Source organism: Nyctereutes procyonoides, unplaced genomic scaffold (assembly GCF_905146905.1).
Source record: "Nyctereutes procyonoides isolate TBG_1078 unplaced genomic scaffold, NYPRO_anot_genome, whole genome shotgun sequence".
In the NCBI taxonomy this organism is placed as follows: domain Eukaryota; kingdom Metazoa; phylum Chordata; class Mammalia; order Carnivora; family Canidae; genus Nyctereutes; species Nyctereutes procyonoides.
The window spans coordinates 12,568,837-12,588,974 of NW_026575021.1; the positions used below are offsets into that span (position 1 = coordinate 12,568,837).

General features: G+C 36.9%; 1 protein-coding gene across 1 annotated transcript in view; it reads left to right on the top strand.

The window, feature by feature from the left end:
• GABRG1 (gamma-aminobutyric acid type A receptor subunit gamma1) overlaps positions 1-20,138 on the top strand; it is a 78,570-nt gene that overhangs the window by 21,520 nt on the left and 36,912 nt on the right. The window contains exon 3 of the mRNA XM_055339187.1: positions 12,950-13,017. Within this exon, the coding sequence (XP_055195162.1) occupies positions 12,950-13,017 (68 nt within the window). The remainder of the gene's footprint in view (positions 1-12,949; positions 13,018-20,138) is intronic.

The window sequence follows — 20,138 nt, forward strand, 5'->3', positions numbered from 1 at the left end:
GCAAAGCTAAATAATTTAAATGAATTTGCGTTGTAGGTGGTGCATATTTGTTTAATGCTAGGGGAGGGATTATATGATTTACAATTCATTAGTTCTCTTTTTTGTAGGAACATGAAATTCCCCCCTTTGCTTCTCTTCCTGCTCACCACTCAATTTTTAAAGCCTGCTTCTTTTTTCCTTTCTTGACATTTTTTCCCCAGCCCAAAACTACTTATTTTGGAGACTGCTCTTTCACATCACATATACTGGTAGATCCCTTTCCTATTGGTTCTTGTTCCTGTCATTGGACACATTTTAAAATATTTGAGATTTATTGCACCCTTATTCTCTCTAGTTGTCTTTTTATATCTACTTTTGGTAAGTTACTCTCTTCTCCTGTTTATCTTAGTCTGTTTTCCTTACCACAAATTATTGCATTAGAACAGAGATGGGAAAGAGCTTGAGAGATTTTTTTTTTTTTTTAACCAGGACTTGGTGGTTTTTGGTTTTTTCTTTTACAGTTGTTTTAGAATTTGAGCATTCTTTGTCTTCAAGTTATGCTGAGGCCACAGTTTTTGTGCACTTGTATTTTCCCTTTTTGTTGCTCTATTTATTTTTGGAGGAAATATTAGAATATGAAGACATAAGAGATTTATACAAATTTTCTCTAAACCTTGCTTTAGCCTTTCAGTTTATTCCTTTATAATTACTTCTTGAACACATCACCTAGTTTAAGTGAATAATGCTTAGTTTAAAAAACTGAATTGTGTTCTGGATATATTTTTGTTACTATTACCTAACTTAATTCCATTTTTCTCCAAGAACACTTGATCTTAGCCAAAAGGCCGAGAAGCGATTTTCTCCAAGAACTATTCTCATCAAGTTTATTATTCTTGTTGCTCAAATAATCTATATATCACTTTTTTTGTGGGTTTTTAAAATTGTTTTTGTATTAAAAACTATCTAACTGAAACCATTAATTTTTGTATTTCTCTTAAGTTCACTCCGTTTTTGCTTTATGCATAATGAAATTATTTTAGGTATATACAAATTTAGGGTTTTTATGACATTTTATTGAACAGAAGTTTTATATTTGGATTTCATTTCCTTTATTATTAAGTATGACAATCTTTTTTTTAAAGTAAAGTGGTTAGTGCAGATAAATTTAAGATAATTATTGTATATATTATTTTAAATCTACTGCTTGTATATTTGTTTTGTTTTTCTAATCTGCTTAATCTGCTCTACACAGATTTTATTTTTCCTCTATTCTTTCCCTCATTTGGATTCATCACATAGTTATAGTTTTATTTTCTCTTTATCTTATCTTACTACGTATAAAATTATTTATCATTTTTAGTGATTAAAATATATATTCTTACTTTATTGGATTTATTTATAAGCCAATAACTTTATCACAATTCAAGGACATTTCAGGCCATTTACCACAGAAACTCTAGTACTTTATTGATATTATATCCATGTATTTTTATTCTGTATTTTGAAATACCAAAATTATTTTATTTTGAAGTTATTTAATTACTTATTTTGAGCGAGAGAGCACAATGGGGGGGGGTGCTGCAGAAGAAGAGGGAGAGGGAGAGGAAGAAGCAGGCTTCCCACGGGGCTCATGACCTGAGCTGAAGGCAGATGCTTAACCAAGGGAGCCACTCAAGCACCTCATGAAATTCCGAAATTAAAGTGTTCAAAAGCAATTAACGTTTACCAAGAAATGACTCCATATGGTCTTCTTCCTTTCTTCATATTTGCTTTCATTTAGGAAAATACTCCTTGCAGTATTTCTCTTGGTGTAAGTCTCAAAGCAAAAAATTATTTCAGTTTTTATTGAAAATAGTTTTGTTTTACCTTCATTGGAATGATATTTTCAATGAATGTTAAATCCAGGATAGTTGCTGTTTCCTTTCCAAACTTTATAAGCCTTCACTCCATTTTCTTCTTGATTATACTATTCCTGTTGAAAAACACTTTTCAACAACAATGTTCCTGTTTTAAAAATAAACTTTTTTTTTTTTTTTGGGTCTCTCTAGGTTTTCTTTGTCTTTGGTTTTCTGCAGTTTTATATAAGGTGTTTTTGGTATTTCGGAGAGTTGGCAGGACTTCTTGAATCTATTTGTTGGAATCTTTGATTGTTTTTGGAAAGTTCTTGGCCAATATTTCTTCTATCTTAATTTCTCTGTGACTCCAATTGCCGATGTTTGCCATTTTCTCTACATCCAGTATGTCTCATATCTATACACTTTTATACAATTTTCATTGTTTCTTTCTGTGTTTCATTCTCTTTTTTATTATTGATACCTTTTATAATTATAATTCTTACTAGTAGTAAGAATTCTTAATAATTTTTACTTGTAGTATTTGCATCTGACTTTTAATGTATTTTAAGAATTTTATCAAATTTGCATTATTTTCATCTATTTTCTTATACTTATTAACTGTAATTATTTTAAAGCCTGATAATCACACTATCTTGATCACTTGGGTGACTTTTTAAAAATTTTATTTTTTTAAAAAAAGATTTTATTTATTTATTTGAGAGAGAAGCAGAGAAAGCATGAGGGAGGTGAAGGGCAGAGGGAGAAGCAGATTCCCCGCTGAGCAGGAAGCCTGATATGGGGTTCGATCCCAGGACCCTGGGATCATGAGCTGAGATGAAGGAAGATGCTAAACCGACTGAGCCACCCAGGCACCCCCAAAATTTCTTTTTCATTTTATCTCTTAGTTTAAGGTGATTTGTTTCTGTTTCATTTATTGTATGTTAATTTTTTTTATTGAATGCTGGTAGAGTATATTAAAAATAATGGAGATTTAGATGATGTTATTTCTTTCCAGAGAGGATTTTAATTCAGTTTTGGTAGTCAAGTAAGGAAAATCTCCTTCATTTGGCCCAAACTGGTATATTTCTTTTTGTGAAACTTTGTTTTTTCAGGGCATAACTATTTGAAGTCTCTCAACTGATAGCCTGAGGTTTATACTAGGGATCCCTTTCCTTCATGGCCCCAGAGATGGTGGAAATAGCTGAAATCCTTCAGATGGTTAGCAGCTGATTTATACTTGGTTTCTTAGCATCACACTGTACACATGTACAATTTAGGAATTAATAAATACCTTGAGGGGAAATTACATGTAGAATGTCTGATTAAATACTCTGTTGTTCATTTTAATGCAGGGAAGTCTTGACTGTCTTGACAGCCCTTAACTCCAGTTTTGCCCAATGAGACAGATACAAATTCTAAAACACTGTCCCTTTTCAATCACCATTTGTATGCAGTAAAACAGCAAATGCACCAAAGGGGAAAAGTGGCCAGAATAACGCAGAGCTTACAATACTCCATTTACATTCTTTCCAGGAAATTGTTGCATCCAATCTTGATTTTGCTAGCTGCTGTGTGATTCTTTCAATAATTTAAAAAAATTATAAAAAAAAACAAAAAAAATAAAAAAATTATATAAATCATACAGTCATGTTTATTGAGATGGGTAATTTGTTACCATTACTTATCATAAGAAGCAGAAATCTGTACTTCCATTTTACTCATCATACTTCACATTAGTTGATACTCAGTTTTCTTCTTATAAATAAGTTCCCTGAAAGTAGATATCACCATATCCCTAAAACAATGCCTGAAGCAAAAACTTAAGATTTCATTTACTGTTTGCTGAATGAATATTTGCTGAATGAAAGCCAGTGTGTATAATCTTTTTTATTCTATGTGTAGGTTCTACTTCATCAATTTAGCATTTAATGTACATTATTTCAGAGCAAGATATGGACTTTCAAAATCCATGTACACCTGTGACATCTCATCATCACTTTGTTTAATAATGTAAATTAAATATGCCCTAAGAACCATGATAATCATACCACGCATATTAGCATTTTATCTGACACCTCAGAGTATGCATAATCAATGTCTTACTTGCTGAGGTGATCTTTGCAGACATTCCTTTCTGTCCAAAATTTCATTAGTGTCTTCACTCTTCACTGATGCTATGAAAACTTCCACACAATCAACTTACTGAGGACTTCTAAACTTACTGGCAAATTAACATTAAACGGTTGCATAATTCTACAAAGTTTTCAAGAATTGAGAAACTTTCTCAATTACTCTACATTGAATCTTCTTTTTTCATTTCTTAACATCTTTTCGGGTAGAGTCTATGGCTTTCCAGGCAGTTTTAGTGATTCAAATAGCTTGATCTAATATAAGAATTAATATCTGAACCAACTAGGGGTGGTAGAAGGGGAGGTGGGTGGGGGGTGGGGGTGACTGGGTGATGGGCACTGAGGGGGGCACTTGATGGGATGAGCACTGGGTGTTATTCTATATGTTGGCAAATTGAACACCAATAAAAATAAATTTATAAAAAAATTAATATCTGAACAGAATTAATGCTATCACTCTCCTAGGACATGGAGTAGACAAGTTCCACTATAGAGGGACTTGGTGGGGTGAGGAAGGGAGGTGTGATCTGCTCTTCTATTCCATCTATTTAACTCTTCTAGGTTCCTCATGATAGGAACATGCAGGAGATACGAAGAGGGATGGTCTTTGTGTTCATTTAATTAGGTGCCTTTGAAACCTTTGTCTTACTAGTTTTCACTTCATTTCCAACAGACATCAACTGGCCCTTGATGTACTTTGAGAGGCAGTTGTATAAATAACAATTTTTATGGGTAGGAGGGTAGGATTGGTTTTTGTTGTTTGTTCCTAGGCAGCATTTTATACTGTTTACTTACTTGACATGGAAAATCTAGATGGTTCTATCTTCCACCCATCTTAGCTCCTTTCATCAACAAGATACATGCTGCCAGTGCAACACTTTCTTAGGTTAAACAAACAAACAAACAAACAAACAAAAAAACAACAAAAAAAAACTAGTGAGATCCTTCTAGCCTGTCAATTTATTTTGATATGAATTATACCTACAAGAAATTAAAATATTCAAGACATACTACGAAAGAGTAGGTAGGCAGATGCTCCACTGCTTCTCTTTCTTTAGATTCTATCATTTTCTTCTAGCTCTCCCCGCCCCCCCGCCAGATCAGATATAGGAACAGGAACAGGTTGCTAAATCTGCCTAAAGAGATGTTTAACTATAGAACGAGAGCCCCATCTTCCATTTTCCTAAGAAGACATTTGAAATGCTTAAAAATATATATACTTAATAAATATATGTATAACTTAAGTTATATTATATTAAAATAAATAATTAAATATACATTAAAATGTCATATATATGTGTATTGAGTTCTTGAAATTGGTTATTGGCTACTGAATACTTGAAATATAGTTAGTATGGCTAAGAGAATACATTTTTATTTTAATTAAATTAATTTTTATTTAAATTTAAGTAGGCATATGTATCATGCATAGTAGCATTTTGTCTGTTCGTCTCAGAGCATATGTAATAAATGACTTAATTGTTGAAGTGCTTTTTGTAGGCATTTTTTTTCTATCCAAAGTTTGTGTTAGTATCGTTTCTGGCTTCTGTGTTGGTATCTATTGGCTAAAGTATTAGACTGTACTTAAGAACTTATTTATCCATAGGTACTTTTTCATCCGTATTTATCCAAATATCTACATATCCATATGTAAACCTGCAGAAGGAGATGGTGATTGTTAGTTGACATTTCTTTGTTAGGAAAGCCTGGGAAGAAGAATTTGGATCCAAATGTGATATCTTTGGGTTAAGAACCCCTCCTATCCATTCTAGGGCAAGAAAAACCTATTAGTTATGGTTCCTTCAAGGTCTGTGTATTATAATGGTAACATCTAAGTCAGTGGAGCTATTTTTTTAATGCCTATTTTATTACAACAGAAAAGACTATTAAATTTATGTTCTGGGATTAAACATTTTAAATGGCCTGAGTTATTTTTTTAAAAAAAATATTTTATTTACTTATTTGACACAGAGAGAGTGAGAGAGAGCACAGGCAGGTGGAGTGGCAGGCAGAAGGAGAGGGAGAAGCAGACCCCCTGCTGAGCAGCGAGCCAGGTGAAGGTCAATCCCAGGACATGAGCTGTTTTGGGATTCCGAGATGTGATCCCAAGTGTGGGCCAAATGCAGACACTTAACTGAGCCACTTAGGCATCCCAACCTGAGTTAATTTTTAATTAAACTTAATTAACTAATTAATCTGAATTAATATACAAAAGTGACTCAGAAGCTACATAAACTGCGAAAGATATCTTAGAGTAATTTGAATGTCATCTAAGAGAGCATGGTTGAAAACAATTAGGAAGAAAATGTTTTTTAAATGTGTTTTATTTTATATCTTCTGATTAAAAACTGATTACCCATTTCTACAGTTGACTGCCTTCAGTTTTGCCATAGCAACGTGGAAGCTGAGTGTGGAAACTTCATTGATCTCACTGCTTTCTTCTTTTTAAATTCTTTTTTTTTTTTTTTTTGCTTCTTCTTACTCTTCTCTTCGTTTTCTTTAGGTTGCTTGGAATGTCCATTCTTTCTTATATACACTCCCACTGAGAGTTTTATCTTATATTCTGCTGAGATACTTAAAGCAAAGTATTTAGAATCACAGTGCAGAAAGAGGCCTTGCAGAAATAATCCAGTATCTTCTCCACCTGCATTTCATCTATCAAAGATGTAATTTGCTCTGGTAGTACATTTTTTCCATCATTGTTACACTGTCTATAAAAAAAGGTGATCTTTCATCTCCAAGTATGTTGAAGAATTAAACATAATCTGTGCCCACTTCTGAAGGTCACTTAATGAGACTGGAACAACAATTTGCTTCTGGTTTCCTTTTTAATTTTTGAATGGAAATCTGATGTTTTCTTTTTTAAAATATCACTAAAATCTTGCAATTGAACAAACTTTATGCTGAGAAAATCATAGAGCTAAGAAAGTATACTTACTCTACCAAGAAGCCTATATTATAAGTGATTTCACACACAAGTATTGTTCAGAGTATGAATCAGTAAAAGTGGCAATGAGTCTTTTATTAAAGAATGATGACAGTTTTCTGTTGTATTCCTCTTTACAGTCTATTTTGAAGCATATAATCTCTAGCTGGAGTCTTAAAATTAATCTGAAATATTTTTGTTCACTTTCAGAATTATTTTTCCTCATGTTTTGGGGCTGAAGTTTAAAGAACTAGATGAAATAGCAGCAGCCTAAAGTTATAAAATAGGGAATATAATAACTAAGAAAATGCTCATGGTTTGCAAATATATATTTATGAAGTTATTTATTAGATATTTTTATCAATAGCCATGTTCTACACTGGACTCACTAATGTGATTCTTTTGGCCTATCTCAAATGAACTTGGTTTCTGTTGCTCACGAAATAGTTCAGTGTGGCTCACAACCTTATATTGAGAGTTAATATTTTTCTAGTATATAATTGTTTCATGATTGGTTAAGGAAGTATTAATATCAAGAAACCAGGAGAGGGACGTCTGGGTGGCTCAGTGGTTGAACGTCTGCCTTCGGCTTAGGGCGTGACCCCGGGGTCCTGGGATGGAGTCCTTCATAGAGCTCCCCGCAGGGAGTCTGCTTGTCCTTCTTCCTGTGTCTCTGCCTCTCTGCATCTCTCATGAATAAATAAATAAAATATTAAAAAAAGAAACCAGGAGAGATCACTCATATCTACAACTTTCTATAGCATAAATGTGAAAAGTATGTCCTATTAAAAAATGCCCCCAAGAATCATTTTTCACCCTTACTATCATGCAATAAAGATGTTCAGTGTTTGTTGATTTATCAGATGAACTGAAAAAAAATCTAATTAAATAAGTCTAGTACGTTCCACTTAATTGCTTATAACTAGCAATAAATATACTTACAAATGGAACTAAGAAACCTAATGTTTTTTTATTAATTGGCTTTCATAAAATCCATTCTATAAATCTAGCAAAAACTAGCTTAATTATATGATATTTATTGGCTTCAATTCATAGTCAGAAATAAATGGCAAACACTCAAACCAAATCATCTCCGAAGTCATCAGCCTAAGTTACATTATAAAGCCTTCTATAAATCATATGACTTGCTTTTATTTAAGAAATCTAATTGTTGGCTAGCAGATTGAATTACATTGTCATGTATTGTTTAGGTCTAGAGACCAGAACTTCTGCATACTAAACTATTTTTGACAAATCTCATGTATTTTTCTAGCTAAGAAACTATATATACCATGTAATAAAATCTTTACTTGAGGAAAACCAAACTATGTAAATGTTACCATGTTTTCCTAAGTGTAGTTTGTTTTTTAATTGCAAAGGGAAAAATTAAATATTGTTTTGAAATTATATAAGCACTATTTTTCAAAATGCCTCCAGTTTTCCATTGAAGTCTTGCTAGCATGGGCAATCTGCCAGGTTGGATGGTTTCAGGACAGGGGACTTGGGACTGGATAGAGACTGACAGCCAAGCTCAGCTATGGTGAGAGAGGGAGATGTGTCCTGCTAGTCAAACATTGTGTCTGAATTTTAACAATGATAAATATTAGGCCAGAAATGGGAAATTAGATAAAATTTTAAAAGGAGACCTGGGTAAATATTACAAAACATACCACTTTAGTATTGAAACTTCTAATCCAGGGGAGGGGCAGGATGGCGGAAGAGCAGGGTCCCCAAATCGCCTGTCCCCACCAAATGACCTAGATAACCTTCAAACCATCCTGAAAATTTACGAATTCGGCCTGAGATGTAAAGAGAGACCAGCTGGAAGGCTACAGTGAGAAGAGTTCGTGCTTCTATCAAGGTAGGAAGACGGGGGAAAAAGAAATAAAGGAACAAAAGGCCTCGGAGGGGGAGGGGCCCCGCGAGGAGCCGGGCTGAGGCCGGGGCGAGTGTCCCCAGGACAGGAGAGCCCCGTCCCCTCCCGGAGGAGCAGGAGCTGCACCAACCTTCCCGGGTGGAAAGGGGCTCGCAGGGAGGTGGAACAGGACCCAGGAGGGCGGGGATGCCCTCGGGCTCCCGGGGACACTAACAGACACCTGCGCCCCGGGGGACTGCGCCGAGCTCCCTAAGGGCTGCAGCGCGCACGGCGGGGCCGGAGCAGCTCGGAGGGGCTCGGGCGGCGGCTCCGCGGAGGGAGCTGCGGGGCGGGAGCGCGAATCCCACAGCGCAGGCCCCGGAGCACAGGGCGCCGGGACACAGCCCAGGATCCGGCCTCCCCCGGGACAGGCAGAGGCCGGGAGGGCCCAGGACAGCGAGGACGCTCCTGCCCCGAGCTGAGCAGATCAGCGGCCCCGCCCCGGAGCCTCCAGGCCCTGCGGACGGAGAGCCGAGACCCCCAGCCCCGTAGTTCTTGCGGAGGCTGAATCCAGGCTTCCAGAGTTGCCATAGCAACTGCGACTGTTCCTCCTGGGGCCCGACGGGGTAAACAACCCCCGCTGAGCCCTGCAGCAGGCAGGGGCAGAGCAGCTCCCCCAAGTGCTAACACCTGAAAATCAGCACAGCAGGCCCCTCCCCCAGAAGACCAGCTAGAGGGACCAGTGATACTCCCCCGTGTTCCAATACAACTTGTTTTTGGCCACTCTGCACTGAGCAAAATGACTAGAAGGAAAACCTCACCTCAAAAGAAAGAATCAGAAACAGCCCTCTCTCCCACAGAGCTACAAAATCTGGATTACACTTCAATGTCAGAAAGCCAATTCAGAAGCACTATTCTACAGCTACTGGTGGCTCTAGAAAAAAGCATTAAGGCCTCACGAGACTTCATGACTGCAGAATTTAGATCCAATCAGGCAGAAATTAAAAATCAATTGAATGAGATGCAATCCAAACTAGAAGTCCTAATGACGAGGGTTAACGAGGTGGAAGAACGAGTGAGTGACATAGAAGACAAGTTAATGGCAAAGAGGGAAACTGAGGAAAAAAGAGACAATCAATTAAGGGACCATGAAGACAGATTAAGGCAAATAAATGACAGTCTGAGGAAGAAAAACCTACGTTTAATTGGGGTTCCCGAGGGCGCCGAAAGGGACAGAGGGCTAGAATATGTATTTGAACAAATCCTAGCTGAAAACTTTCCCAATCTGGGAAGGGAAACAGGCATTCAGATCCAGGAAATAGAGAGATCCCCCCCTAAAATCAATAAAAACCGTTCAACACCTCGACATCTAATAGTGAAGCTTGCAAATTCCAAAGATAAAGAGAAGATCCTTAAAGCAGCAAGAGACAAGAAGTCCCTGACTTTCATGGGGAGGAATATTAGGGTAACAGCAGACCTCTCCACAGAGACCTGGCAGGCCAGAAAGGGCTGGCAGGATATATTCAGGGTCCTAAATGAGAAGAACATGCAACCAAGAATACTTTATCCAGCAAGGCTCTCATTCAAAATGGAAGGAGAGATAAAGAGCTTCCAAGACAGGCAGGAACTGAAAGAATATGTGACCTCCAAACCAGCTCTGCAAGAAATTTTAAGGGGGACTCTTAAAACTCCCCTTTAAGAAGAAGTTCAAGTAACTCTGAACGTGAATGGGCTTAATGACCCCATCAAAAGGCGCAGAGTTTCAGACTGGATAAAAAAATAGGACCCATCTATTTGCTGTCTACAAGAGACTCATTTTAGACAGAAGGACACCTACAACCTGAAAATAAAAGGTTGGAGAACCATTTACCATTCAAATGGTTCTCAAAATATACCCTAAAAACTACAGAACACTTCTGAAAGAAATTGAGGAAGACACAAAGAGATGGAAAAATATTCCATGCTCATGGATTGGCAGAATTAATATTGTGAAAATGTCAATGTTACCCAGGGCAATTTACACGTATAATGCAATCCCTATCAAAATACCATGGACTTTCTTCAGAGACTTAGAACAAATTATTTTAAGATTTGTGTGGAATCAGAAAAGACCCCAAACAGCCAGGGGAATTTTAAAAAAAGAAAACCATATCTGGGGGCATCACAATGCCAGATTTCAGGTTGTACTACAAAGCTGTGTTCATCAAGACAGTGTGGTACTGGCACAAAAACAGACATATAGATCAATGGAACAGAACAGAGAACCCAGAAGTGGACCCTGAACTTTATGCTCAACTAATATACGATAAAGGAGGAAAGACGATCCACTGGAAGAAAGACAGTCTCTTCAATAAATGGTGCTGGGAAAATTGGACATCCACATGCAGAAGAATGAAACTGGACCACTCTCTTGCACCATACACAAAGATAAACTCAAAATAGATGAAAGATCTAAATGTGAGACAAGATTCCATCAAAATCCCAGAGGAGAACTCAGGCAACACCCTTTTTGAACTTGGCCACAGTAACCGGAGAAGGACAAACAGTGTATGTTCTCATTCATTTGGGGAATATGAATAATAGCGAAAGGGAATATAAGGGAAGGGAGAAGAAATGTGTGAGAAATATCAGAAAGGGAGACAGAACATAAAGACTTCTAACTCTGGGAAATGAACTAGGGGTGGTGGAAGGGGAGGAGGGTGGGGGGTGGGGGTGAATGGGTGACGGGCACTGAGGGGTACACTTGACGGGATGAGCACTGGGTGTTATTCTGTATGTTGGTAAATTGAACACCAATAAAAATTAATTTATAAAAAAAAAAGAAACTTCTAATCCACAAGGCGGTTTTTCTGCTTTATTTTGTTTGCTCCATCTATCTCTATATCAATCTCGTGAGATATATGATAGGTTTTCTTCTTGATTTTCTTTTTGTCTATTTTGTGAACCCTTTACGTTCACTCCTCAACAAGTATTTGCTAAATCAATAAATTAGCCCTTTTATATTATATTTGGTGAGATGGGGGGAATGAAAGAAACTACGTGAAAATATTTTTCATAGCAAACAAAAAATCGTAATCCAATATGGAAGTATTGCTGGTATTTGTTAATCATGTCACTGGATAAACATTTAAAAGGCTGACCTGCACCGTACCTTTTGATGGACTATAAAATACTGATACACAGTATATATCATTTAAAACTAACTGGGAAGACAAAACTGGTCGTGTACAAAACACAGTAGATGAAATTCATAGTGAAATCTATATAATATACTCTGTGAAATTGAGATAAAAATACACCTAACTCTGGAGCCAACATGTACAACCTAAAGGGATGCTGTTAACAAGGGAGAAAGAGGTAAGAACAAATATTTATGAGGCTCCTCGTAAGAATCAGACCTGAATGTAGACGCTTTACAGATACTATCTCCTTTAATCCTCACAATCATGCTTCAAGCCCCATTTTCTGCTGGAACAGAGTAGCTGCTTATTAAATACCATCCCAACTCTACATTCAGTGACTTCACATCTGAATCCTGAAATCAGCCAATGTGGGGATATTTACCGATGGATATCAGCAAAAGCTACAAATCAGGGCTTTCCCCACCCCCAACCATGGGAACAAGGCTGTTTAACAGTTACTAGCAAACTACTGATACACATTAAGTAGGATTGCTTAATATTTAGGTTCTAATATCCATTCAAATTCTATCAAAATTCAGAGAGCAAATTATCTAGCAATTTTTATTGAATTAACTTCTTAATTTTAATGAAAGATTTAGATGTTTGTAACATTTTTAGGTTGTACATTAAAATGTTTATAGGAGTGTCTGGGTGACTCAGTTGGTTAAGCATCTGACTCAGGTCATGATCTCAGGATCCTGGGATTGAGCCCTGTGTCAGGCTCCATGCTCAGTGCAGAGTCTGCTTCTCCTTCTCCCTCTGCCCTTCCCCCTCCTTATGCTCTCTCTCCCTCTAAAATAAAAGAAAATTAAAAAATCTTAAAAAAATGTTTCAGTTAAAAATGTTAATTTTTACAAATATAATTGATTTATAAACTGGAAAGATGTGTTTTTGTTATCGGTGCTTTTTCATTTCCTAATGAGAAATATTTTATTCTTTAGATGCTAAATGTTATTATTTATGAAGATTTATTTAAAGCTAAGACTGATTTAACACAACCTCTGATCTGATCTTTGACCATTCTTTGTGTTGGTATTTTATAGTGAGGCCCACGGTAATTGAAACTGATGTTTACGTAAACAGCATTGGACCAGTTGATCCCATAAATATGGTGAGTAAAGAATATTAAAAATAATTGAGTGCCATAGGGTTCTTGAGTATATCTCTCAATAATAAAATGGATATGTGATGAATTCTGATAGCTCATCCTGAGAGAGAGTTCAGGGCAACTGTGAAATGACTGTGTGCCAGCTTCAGGCCCTAGAACTAAATAATATCTCATATCTAAGAATGTGTAGCCTCTTATTCCAATGTGCTGTGCTTGGTGGGAACTATGCTAGGGGATGAAAAATTATCACTGGATCCATCGAGAGTAGATCCCTGGAGAAATCTGGAAAGAGATCACCAGAAGGACTGAGGAGAAAATCGAGAAGAAAAATGGACTTATTGGTGGGGTGGGCAGGGCTGGGGGCATGTACGGTCATGGAGAACACAACAACCTGAAAAGATCCGGGGAACTTCCCATAGTTTGATAACACTGGCACATAAAGTGCAAGTAAGGAAGTGAGGCTGACAGAAAGGTTACGGTCCTTATTCTCAGCCATAATAGGAAGCTGTGTGTTGTACGGATTGCATCCCCTTGGATCAGAGAAATAAATGACTGGAAGCTTTTCATTAGGAGGGCACCATAGGTGGATGTATATTTTTAATAGATCACTCTTCCAACAGTGTAGAAGATGGACAAGACCAGTGAAGAGGGTTAGAAACACCAGTTAAGAGGTTGCTGTAGTCTGAGCAATAGGTCTTCTATTCTGAGGTGATCCAGAATTCATATTCTGAGGTACTAGGGTTTAGGGCTTCAACATAGGAATTTTAGGGGGACACTATTCAGCCCATAACACCATCTAAAGATAAGTTCCAGAACTTTGCTGATTTTTTCTCTCTTCATTTATTCATTAGCACAACAGTCAGATCACCCTTTATTATAGACCTTAAGCATTTTTTTTTTTTTTATCTGAATAGCCCTCATGCCTAACAATTGCCTGTGTCTGCTGATTCCGGCAGTATAACTGTCAGCCTCAGCCTCTCTCTTACTTGATATGATGTTCACATGATTGTCATTAACTTTCACAGCTGCCTGCATTGACTACTGTACTGACAGCTTTTTGGCCACACCATAACTGACATCTTTATCTCCTTATTACAAATGAATATGAATTGGCCCTGGAAATAAGTTGAACTAGAGAATCTGAAATGAGGAGCTCTCAGGAGATAGAGCTGCAGCAGATATTTGTCAGAAATTAGCTAAACTTCTTAGAGATGGGTACAACAATCTTAAAATGAAGAGAAGAAAAAAAGAGTAAATATCAGACCTTAAGGAACACATACATTTAAGGATCTGAAAGATGATGCTGAAGTAGTAAAAGAATCAGCAAGGTTGGTAAGAAAATGGAGGCTAAATAGTAGCAAAGAAACCAAGGAAAAAGTTCCAACACATTTTTGAGTATTGGCTCGGCCCTAATTGAATTCCTAAACAAATAGCTGATTTCTGTAAAGATAAAGCATTCTATCTACCTGTGGGTATTAATTTACCATTATGCAAATATGAGACTCTATAAAGTAATATATTACTAAAATGCTAATTTACTCCTTAGGAGAATCTTACAATGTTTAGTTTCTAATTAACCAATGCTTAAAGAAGATAAGCCCATTAGAGCTTATGGATGTCTACATTTTCTGAATTGTATATTTTGTCTTGGGCTCTTGTTTTTAATTTGAATGAATTCATTAAAAAAAATGTGGTCATTAAAATAAAGAGAACTAGGATTCAAGGCTGTATTAGTATTCCAGAGATACTTTGACGAGAATGGCTACTGAGAGACTTCTATGATCATCTCCCTGCATAAAAGTTTCATGGTATTAAAGACTTAGTTTTCCCAGTAGGGCAAACTACACACTCATAACCTCGGACAGTAATAGTTTTTTTTTTTTTAAAGCTAATGGGATGAAATTGCTATTAAAACTGGTAATACTAAAGCACATAGAAGAAAAAAAAACATAGAATATTTGATAATGTTTATTAAAAGAGAATCATTGTCATAGTGAGGATTAATAAAAAACAGTTTACATAAAAGACTATTTTAACTAAACAATGCAGGCAAATTAGAATTCTGTTTTCATAAAATGAACAGAATTGCTTTGAATATGAGTGTAATCAAGCAAGCAGACTTGAATGTAATTAAGCAACCAAGAGGATAAATTCCCCCCACCCCCAACTATTCATACAATTCAAGTTACTGGTAAGAAACAAAATTAACTTATTAGTTTAATGGTTTTATTTTTTTTAATTAGCTAAAATTTTATTTCATGCAAAATTGTTATTTCTTTTTAAAATTGGCTTCATAAGATAATATTTCTTTAGGTTGCTGATAAGACCCAATACAGCACTATTCTATGATGAGATATGTTTTTCCTTACTTATTTTCAGGGTTAGGTTAATGACTTCAATCTTGGTGTCACTAGCAAAAAATAGGATATTCAATAATTGAACATTGAATGCATGAACAATTTAGTCAATAAATAAATTCCATAGTTTACATTTTGAGAATTTAAATTCAAAATGAGTAACAGATACACTAATGAAAACTGAATAAGAATAAAACCTGGATGAAAGCTGTTCAACTGATGGAAATTCTGAGTGATGTATGACACTGAGCAATGTATAGAATCACTGAATCATTATATTGTACACCTGAAACTAATATAACACTGTATCAAAAAAAACACTGTATCTTAACCATACTCAAATTAAATTTTTTTTTCAAATTAAAATTTTTAAAAAGTTAATAATAAAAAACAATCTTAAATATAAAAGAACAAAAAATACCATTAGAGAAATTACATGATTCTCCTCTTTTGGGTAAATGTCTTAGGATAATAAAACAGTAGCAGCTTACCCCTCTGACGAGCTAATACAACATTCAAAGGGCATTGCAATTCTCCAAATCAAGTCAAAATCAATAGGAGTTTGAGGGAATCCAAGATGATATTATGGGGAACAGGAGACTAAACACAAGGGCGATGAGGGGGCACCTATGTGGCTCAATTGGTTAAGAGTCTGGCTTCTGCTCTGGTCATAATCTTGGGGTCTTGGGATGGAGCCGCAAGGGCATCTCCCTGCTAAGCAGGAAGTCTGCTTGCCCCTCTCCCTCTGCCCTTTCCCCCACTCCCACTGGTGCTTACTCTCTCCTTCCATCCCTCCCTCTCTCAAATAAATAAACAAAAATCCTTATATATAAAACACACACAAGGGGAGTAGGTATAGAAACAATGATAGTGAAAATTCCTGGTGTAACTTGGAGGGAAAGACCAAGCAGGCACTGCATGAGGTGGTGGAAATGGTTTGGGCAATTGGGTAGGTACGCACTATGATCTCCCTGGAAGAGGCACTGACCTTCATTACCACAGATCCCTCCTGTGTCTTCATCTTTGGCAAGTGCAGCCCCCTGGCAACTCCTATGTCTTCATCTTTGGCAAGTGCAGCCCCCTGGCAACTTTATCTTTGGCCTGGCCCCCATGGTGAGCAATATAGACCTGAAGCCCGTCACGGCCATCTTGTATGGCAATGGGCCTGGCTACAGGGTGGTAGGCCATGAGGAAGAGAATGTCTCCATGGTGGACTATGCTCACAACAATTGCTAGATGCAGTCTCCTGTGCCCCTGTACCATGAGACCCCTGACAGGGCAGACGTAGCAGTTTTTGCCAAGGGTCCCATGGCACACCTGCTGCATGGTATCCAGAGCAGAACTACAGTCTCCCATGTGATGGCTTACGTGGCCTACAGTAGTGCCAACCATGACCACTGTGGTTTGGCCAGCTCGGCAGCTTTCGCTCATGTGCTTACCTGCAGAGGAGAACAAGTCCTCCCCTGCAAGATGGGAGTCTGCTCACTCACTCATTCCAACACCGCCCAGGGCTCCCAAGAAGTGAACTCCTTGGACTGGCCTTCCAGCCCCAGACTGGAGAGCCAGACACTGCCCAGTGCCCAACATGCATACCCACTCCTCCCTAAAGTGACACTTCTATTTGTTTGCAAGGGCAAAAATTATTTTTCTCTTTTTGGGGTTGGTTAAAAGGGAACGGAAAACATTTAAATGAAACTTTCGCCAAAAATACCTTTCTGAATATTTCTGGTAACAAAAAGAAGAGAAAGAAAATTACAGGTATGATTTGGACATGAGTTTACTTATAGAAACTGGTATCGTACAGTCCAATATTAAGAGATCACCGTTAGGAGCACCGTTAGGAGCCCAGAGAGAGAGAACAAACTCAGTGACATGGGTGGATCTAAAGGGTGTTATGCTAAGCAAAGTAAGTCACTCAGAGAAAGATAAATACCACATGATTTCACTTATATGTGGAATTTAAGAAACAAAACAAATGAGCAGAAGGGAAAAAGAGAGAGACAGGCAAACCAAAAAACAGACCTTTAGCTAGAGAGAAGCAACTGCTGGTTACCAGAGGGGCAGGCGAGGAAGGATGGGTGACGCAGGTGATGGGCACCAGGCTGAATCACTCATTGTACACTTGCAACGAATATTCTGCTGTGTGTTAACTAACTGGAATTTAACTAGAAACTTAAAAAAGAAGAATGAGGTCCCAGTTCGCGTCTGTATGAACTTAACTTTATATCCTTCTAGCTGCCAGAGTAACACATCACACCGTCCTAGAGTAGAGAGCCGAAGCTGAATAATTCTTCCTGTATTCAGTTGTGATTGGTCTTGGTGATGGAGACAGAACAGAGGAATCAGGACGCCAGTTAGGAGGAACACAACTCAGAAAGTACCTGGGGCACCAGCTGGGCTGGACTCCAAAATGACTACTGGCTGGGGATGACTTCAAGGGGGTCAGCGGGACACAAACCATTAAGTAAACTTGGCAAAAACCAGGCTGCATTCTTTAAAGATACTGCCCCCTTTCAGACTCCTTTCACCAGAAAAGGAAAATCCAAATGTTCCCTACACAGGTAAAACAAGACAAAACTCTTTTAAACAAAAGTATATGTGGGGCTACAGGAGTCATAAACACGATTCATTATGGAATGAAAAGTAGAGATTTTCCCAGCAATCAAATTTTGTTCCACTCATTTAAGTGGACCGGCCAGGTATCAAATATGGCGGAAGGGTGGGGGTGGGGTGGGGTGGGGGTGGTGGGAGCGTAGTTAATAGTCTGCATGAAAATGGTGAGAGCTGACTTTTAAGTCTTTTTATACTTTTATCTTATCAGACTCATTTTTGATAATAAACTCCCCAGACATATGTGTTTAAATATTCTAAATATATTGAGAAAGCTGGTGCCCATACAGAGATTTTTCTTCAAGAATTTCTTAACACTGCAAGGAACACATTTCTTCAGTATTTCATGCAATTGGTGCAAATGTTCAACTGGTTTCTCTCTCTCTGTCATTCTCTTTCATTTTTTGTCCCTGCCGCTTCTAGATTCAAGGAGGCAATGCCCTAGGCATAGCTTGTACATATCAAAGAAACCTAATTTATTCCTTTTACTATATTAACAAGAATTAGTCACTTCTTGCCAAGTACATTAAGTTGAGGAATTACGAAACAGCAAAATCATGGAAACAAGGGAGATATATATACTTATATACTTTTGTATCTGGATAATTGACCTGAATATGCTAATGGAGGGAAAGACAAAGGGTTTTTGTTTTCTTGGCTGTGACTAATTAAAGTACTTTAAGACATGCATTTATACTTAACAATTTTAAGTTTACTTGTTTGGTTTGTACAATATTTTAAGGCTTGTTTCCATGGATTTAATTTTTTAAATTTCTGCATACTATGTTAATTTTTTTGGCATTAGATTCTCTAAAATCTATTTCTTTTCACAAGCTTCATCTTTAAAGCAACATAAAATTTAGGTACTTTTTGACTCAACACTAGCAGAGATAAAATTAAATGAGTGTTATTTTCATCTCTATGCTTCTTTGATCCTGTATGCCCATTTGCCCCATAAATAGGAAGGTAAAGCTCTAAGATTGGGAAATTAAATTAACTTCTAAATCTCCCAAACTTATTAAAATAATTTTATTATTTCTTGATGTAAACAAATACACTTTAATTTTTATTTTGTGGTTTTGTTTGTCTTATATTTATTTACAGCCTGTATTGTGACAGTTGGTGCATTGGCTGCTAAGTTATAAAAGATATGACCTTCTTTCTTCAGAGAAGCATGAAACCTAATGGGGAGGATGGCTAAAAAATTGCAAATCAGACTAAAACAGAAGGGGAAGTGCCAGGAAGATTGCCATGTATGAACTCATACATATTTTAGGTTATAAATGGTGACCCTCTGCTTTTTATCCTTAAAGAAAATCATAAAAATATGGATTTTTCTTCTTAGGAAAGAAATACATGTCAGATATGGGAAAATTAGAAATTCCATTTAGGCCAAAGGAAAAAAATTTAGATTACCATTATCTAGTGGTCACCACTGTTACTATCATTTTAATATCTTTGTGTGTATGTAGTTTTACCAAATGCTATAATATTATACATATTGTTTTATAACTTTGTATCTTTCTACTTATTATATCATGACTGTTATTACACTTAATTACTTTTTAAAAATATCATTAAATGTCACATGATATCAGGGGACGTATTTGCACCATGATGTATTAACAATTCATTACTTAACAATTGGAACGTTTCAAATTTGTTCTGATGAAACATTATGTTATCAAAATCCTTTTGCCATGAATAATTATTTCCTTAGGATATGAGGATAAATAAGTACCTCTGAGATCTCTGATATATCTTGGTCAGATTTTGGAGGTGTCTATTTTGAATTCCTTTCTAATGATAGGCCTCAAGGTTGGGAGCCCTGGGTTAGTTACAGTTTGAGTCCTTATGAATTAGTAAATGTAGAATGTTGTAGAATGGGCCCATGTGGCTTGGCAGTTCTGGCCTCAGGGTAGGCTTAGAAGGAAAGGCGTGGCCAAATAAGGGTCTAGATGGTTTGTTTCCACTCTTGACTTCCATACATGTGATTAAAAGCTGGTTTTAGCTTTGCTTTCTTCCCAGGGGCTCCAAGTCACTCCAATTTGTTGAAATTGATTCAAACATACCTCTTGATTCCTCCTTTTTACCCCTTTGTTTGAAATTAAATTACCTGGCTTATATGGTACCTCCCAAGGGTGTTCAATCCTGAAC